The following is a 6,000-nucleotide window of genomic DNA, read 5'->3' as shown; positions in this document are numbered from 1 at the left end:
TACAAATTGGACAACAGAATTAAATAAATATTCATGGTACATAATTACGGCACAAATATGCAGCAATTTGGCAACCTTTTATACCATTTTTTTTCCTCATTACAGTGCAAAGGGGGAATGACACTACCGTTAAACAAGCTGTAGCTAAATACATTGCAAAATTCAGATTTTATACAAAACATCTCGCTTAGACTTTATAAAAAACCAGCATCGCTCTATGTACACAATCTGCGTAAGAAAAGCCATTTCTGTCTTGTTTTCATGTGTATTTTTATTAAAAAACGTGAGTAAGGCTACTGTAACACCCCGAATCCATAGACGGTAAGATCTGGACCTACCTATTTACAGCATCTTCTCTTAAACAGGATGGTGCGAGCTCCCGAGTCAGGTGACTCGGGACGGGAATACAAGCAAGGCATTTACAGTAACTTTTCCAAAGCTGAACCAACTCCAAATAAGGGGACAGTTGGTAGATTGTCATCTTCTGCACCAGACACAAAACAGACGTACAGGGTAACTCTTCATCAATTCATCTGATTTTTCACAGTTTAGCATAGGACCAAAAAAATGTAGCCAACTGATGACACAGACATTTGATTTTATTTAAAATCAGACGGCTTCCCATGTCTCCCCTCCTCGTCCCTCTCCCCCCGGGTTCCTACAACTTTTGATGGCTTACCAGAAAATCTTGCGTGAATGTACAGGAGAGGCTGGGGTGACGGAAAGAATTACATATGTACTGTGGCTGATCACCATGGCAACCCTCCACAGAAATATGATATAGATATATATAATATATACTGGAGATATATATTATACATATATGTACACACGTGTACCACACACCCACTCACACATACACATACACATTGAACCAACATCATTTTCAGGTTTGGGAAGTAGGGAATAATTTCTGTGACAACTCATTGTTACAGGTACTCGCTGGAGGTCTGAGAACCTTCAAATGCTGTCGTTACAATACCTGGAGGTCTGAGAACTTTCAAAATGCTGTCGTTACATTTTTTTTTTTCTCCTCCCAATTCAGAAAGCAAAATGTTACCATGGTAACAGGACTCTGTTAAAGATGTCTATTTTGCATAGCACATAAAAAAAAAAAAAAGTAGGCTTCCTGCTTCCTGTTTCTTCTTCTGGAAGGGCAGGGATAGGAACAGGAGAGGAGGGACCCACAGCTAAACTTTTACTCTAACCCCCTCCGTGTGACCTGCTGGATTCCAGAGAACACTTCAGCCCATAGGGCAAGGGAAAACCCAGCACAGACAGTGAAGGCCAGCACCCCTTGTCTAGCATAGGACACAGTGCACCCGTTTCCTGGTGTTTGGGGGCTGGCATTCCTTGTCTACGGTTCCATGAGATGTCTGCGGGACTTTGTTATCTGTGTCTTCTGCTCTCATTACTGATAACTTTTTGGGGCGACACAGCGTCTCTCAGAAGTAGCTATCCAATCGTTAACTCTGTAAAGCGCTAAGGGCTGGGATCGCTTGAATCGCCACGGCTAATGAAATCCCACATCTCCTGGTGTGTATTGTGTGTAATCTTAAAATATATATTAGTAAAAAATCTTTCATTTTATATCCCTTGTGTTCTATACACCTAATATAAATATGTCCTATCTCCCTCCTTCCCCTCGACATCATAACTTACTTCCATCTTAAGGACTCTTAGACGTGGGCCATGTGTGCTTTGCTTTGCTTTGACACGGAGCCCGGGTACAGCCTCACAGCCCGGACAGCACGGCCGCCATAAACCAAAAACCAAAGTGTAAGGCTCAATCGGGGAGGGGGAGGGGCACTTACGGGGACGGGGGAGGGGGGATCTGACCTACCTTTCCTAATGAGAATTCCCCAATAACCTCAGTGGTGATGGACTTACAGCCTGTTTGACCTTTGGCTTTTCAACTTGTAGGTCAGATTTGGCTCTCTGCTAATCTCCTAAATGCTTTCCCTGTGTTTAATAAAATGGGGTAATATAGCAGCTGAGTCTGCTTAGACCATCTCCCAAAGCAGACGGACTCTCCCGCAGCTCCAGGGCTGCGCTTTATTTTATTTTTTTATTGCCAGTACCTCAACAGTCCTGCCCCAGGACTTTGCCAGAGGCCTGTCCTCTCCCTCTGTGCTCTGGCTGGTCCTATCACAACAAATGACCCCTCTGTTCCACAGCGGGAGAGGGACTTTTGATTCCCCGCTGCCTGGCCGTGTGACGGTGAGTTGGGCACCACTTACCACAGTCTGTGGTCTCCCACCTGCCTCTTTCGGTAAAGCCAAAGCCCCATCTATCATTTCCTTCTGGCTTCCCCACTACACTCCAGGGGCAGCAGCCTTGACTTGCAGTGGCTGGAAGCTGTGGAAGCCAAGCCGTCACCCTTCCCACATCTCCACTCCTCCAAGGCTTCCCGGCTCACCCAGACTCCAGGAAAGCACGACTCTGTACCTAATACCCATCTAATTTGATCTTGGTGTAAAGGGTGGAGCTGGGACTCTGTGGTGAGGGTCCCTTAATGATTCAGGATGTGGTGAGGGGTCTGGGGAGGTGTCGTGGAGCCCTGGCAACAGAAGGAGTAAGGACTAAACGCTAGAGATCTTTTTGAAAACCTTACTGAGCCCGAGGTCCGAGTGACAAGTCCAGCGAGCACGGCAGGAAACATGGAGGCAGAGGCCGGCCTGGTGCACGGCCTTCTCCTAAGATGCTGCTGCGCCTTCCATAGCCTACCGTGTCCTCCCCGGGCTCTGCAGATGCCTGAGTGGCTGGGTGCATGGCTTGGAGGTCCGCAAGGGAACACGGCAGTCCAAGTGGGAATCTCCTAGCAGTCTTCCAGCTTCCGGGGAGGGTCTGTGGTTCCCCAAGGCCGAAAAGCTACAGACTACAAAACTGTCCAGCTCCAGGCTCTTCCAGGAGGCGTCCCGCCCCCACAGCCAGGCTCAGGCAGTCCCTGCGCCCACATCAAGGCGCGAGTTCCCTTGGGAGGCGCAGGTCCCAGGCCTCAGACCTTGTAGTAAATGTTGGCAGGACTCTGTGGGGGCATCTCCTGCACGATGTACACTGGGTGCCCATAGTCCCCGCTGACCTTCTCGTAGTGCGGGCAGAAGACGCTGTCTGCAGTCCTTAGCGGTATGATAACGTCACTGGGTTCCGAGCCGTTATTGTTGCCACCTCGCTTGGGTGTGGCCAGTGTGCTGAGTGACAGCGTGGTCGTGTGCTGGGGAGAGTGTTTGCGGTGCCTCCTGCGGTACTTGAGCAGCAGTACTACCAAGGTGATGATGATGACAATGAAGATGACGCACCCTGATGCGATCCCTGCGAATAAGGCCACTTCGGAACCCAGGAGATTGTTCCCGGAATGCCCCGCGCTGTTGCCGTCAGTGCTGGAACCTGCACAAGAGTAAGACGAGCCCGTTACTGTGGTCCAGGGACTGCGCTGTGGCTTGCAGGACCCTCGAAATGCAACAATTAGACATGGCCAACAGTCAACTCACAGGGAGAACTTGACAGAGATCAACAGATGAGGTGAAGGAGCTCGAAAGGTCCAACACTCACTCACACACTCTCCCCAGTGGCTTCCTTGTCTGTGTCTCCTGCAGCAGAACGGCCGGACAGCCAGCCCCGGGGCTTCCGTAGCCTCAGCCCTTCACGGTGCACCGGACCCAGCAGAAAGAAAAGTGCCTGCTGCCGCCACCGCAGAGCATGGTGCATCCTTGCCCCGGCCTGGTCTTCCCTCTCTCTAGAAGCCGTGTGTCATGTGCATCTTAAAACGCCTGCCTTCCGCAGACAGCCCTGCCTACTAGCTGATATGTGCCAGAAAGGAAGGAGTGATGGGGCCTGGGAAAGGGTTCAATTCGAAACTCGGTTGTATTATTTGATTTACACTTAAAATATATTTGGAAGGCAGCAGACGCTCTGGCACCGAACAGGCTGCTAACCCAAATGTTAGCACTAAAGAATTGCCTGGCACCATTATCCTATCCGTTTATCAATTTGTCACAAGGATTTGACACATCTTGTCATTGAAAGTTAGAGGGAAAAAAAAAAAAAACAACAAAACTTCCTTGAGTCTTGGAAAGACGCATAATATTATGGTAGATCCGAATTCTTGCCACCCCTGAAACCAGCGCAAAGATCCTTAATACAAAGGTGCTGATGTGTGTGCCACATTTTGTGAAATGGCAGAGCACAATGAACCACGACTGTTGAGAAAATGAGCCCGTTCTACAGGGCACGCTTCGGTCAGTGGGCCCGGTAATATTTTATTTTTACACGGAGAATGTGAAAAGCATTAAGGACGGCCACCTGGAAAGTATGCCATTAGGCAACGTTTTCTAAGATTCAGAAAAGGATCGGCAAGGCTCTTTGTGGATGAGATGTAATTAGACAGGGATTAGGGCACGAATTATATAGACATTAGCATCAGCTTTGGGATGGCGTCGACACTGAGCAGGGTACAGTGTCAGCCAATGAGAACCCGTCTGGCGGAACATCACTGGGGACTGGCACATCTGGTGAGCGCTGTCACTGTGACAGTAGGACTTTGATGGGAATGAATTAGTTGGCTTTAGTGGCACAGTTAAGACTGACTCAGTCTGGGTGAAGTTCCCAGGCGTCTGTGCCCACTGGTGAATCCCACTGGCTTGGAAGGATGGTGAGGCTTCCCTGCCTCTTGGGGCTCTACGAGAACACAGCCCACAGATACACATCCACACCATCCTGCTGTACCTGGGTTTGGTTTCACAAAGGGACTTGTGGTTGAACTTCTCCCGTTGGTACCAGCTTCAAGCTCTGGACGTCTCGTTGGATCGTTTCTCCTGGTGGATCCGGCAGAGCTTGCATCTACGTGAAGAGCAAGCGATTAACCATGGCACTGACACCTGACAACAGCAAGCTTCAGGAGTTGCACAGATATCTCGAGAGGCACGAATAGCAATGAACATAAGACTCTTTATGCAAAGCACTGTGAAATACAAGAATATAACCTTCCTTTTTAATCAGAACGGTTATCCTAGCTATTTCGGAGGTTTAGATTAGGAGGCCATCTGTGGAAACTATAGGGATTCTTGCATTTGGCAGTCGAAGTACTGCAGATGACATTTCAATTTAACTGAGCAAGTTGATTGACTACCATACCGGTCTCTAATTAGAAGAATAATTCTTTCTTTCTGCACAATAGGTTTTTCTACATGAAAACGCAGCTCTTGGGCTGTCCAGATTTGAAAATAAAACAAAGCTGCAGAGCCAGGGTTTAAACACTGGACACTTTGATTTCCCAATCAAAGAGGCGTTCTGCATTGTGAAAGAGAAGCACACATATCTGTGTCAACATCTGTCTCACGGACCTGAACTTTTGGAGAGATCTCCATAAGAAAAACTGAGCATATCGCCTTGGGGAGGTGGGGGGACTCTGCCAGTGGCTCAAAGTGCAGAGAAGGGGCTGCCTTCAAAACTAAAAAGAGGGGCAACGGTGGCGCTCACCGTCACCCTGGGTGCCACGCTAGCTGGGGGCTACATCCGGTCACAGTGGCTTTCACAAAGCAGCAGATGATCTTTTACCTTGTCCAACCTTCATGAGGATCTTCATGGCTCTTGTCTGGCACACCCCTCCCTCCTGGTTATCCAGGCCCTCCAAAGACCCATTTGATGTAGCTGATTAAAAATAAAATGGACAAAACAAAAAAATAAAGAAAAAATCAGGAAATCAATAGGCCAAGATTACATGAACATGAAATGTCTGAAAACAACTTGAAAAATAAGAATTCACTCTTTGTCACAAGTTCTCTGAATGTATGGGATGCTGAAAGCCGAAAAGAAACAGAAAAATAAACAAAGAGAAATGGATCCTAGAAACATGGCCGCTACATGTAGGCTGCCTGCTCCCAAATGCGCTTAAACATGCCCTCCCGTTCACGTATGATCTAGTATTACTCTACAGGTAAAAGGGACAGTACCATCCAAAAGACCCACGGATTCCTAGGGGCTGAACCAGAGTGCGGAAGA

The 6,000-nt window shown here is 48.1% G+C and overlaps 1 protein-coding gene across 1 annotated transcript in view; it reads right to left on the bottom strand.

The window, feature by feature from the left end:
* Positions 1–253: 253 nt before the first annotated feature.
* The window catches only part of Efnb2 (ephrin B2), a 42,668-nt gene continuing 36,921 nt past the window's right edge, over positions 254–6,000 (bottom strand). The window contains exons 3-5 of the mRNA XM_038328363.1: positions 5,557–5,649; positions 4,726–4,839; positions 254–3,387 (exon numbers count right to left, since the gene is read on the bottom strand). Of these exons, the coding sequence (XP_038184291.1) occupies positions 2,999–3,387; positions 4,726–4,839; positions 5,557–5,649 (596 nt within the window). The 3' untranslated portion in view covers positions 254–2,998. The remainder of the gene's footprint in view (positions 3,388–4,725; positions 4,840–5,556; positions 5,650–6,000) is intronic.

The sequence above is a fragment of the Arvicola amphibius genome, chromosome 4 (assembly GCF_903992535.2).
Source record: "Arvicola amphibius chromosome 4, mArvAmp1.2, whole genome shotgun sequence".
Classification (NCBI taxonomy): domain Eukaryota; kingdom Metazoa; phylum Chordata; class Mammalia; order Rodentia; family Cricetidae; genus Arvicola; species Arvicola amphibius.
The sequence above is the reverse complement of the archived record's forward strand: the minus strand, read 5'-3'. Positions and strand labels throughout refer to the sequence as shown.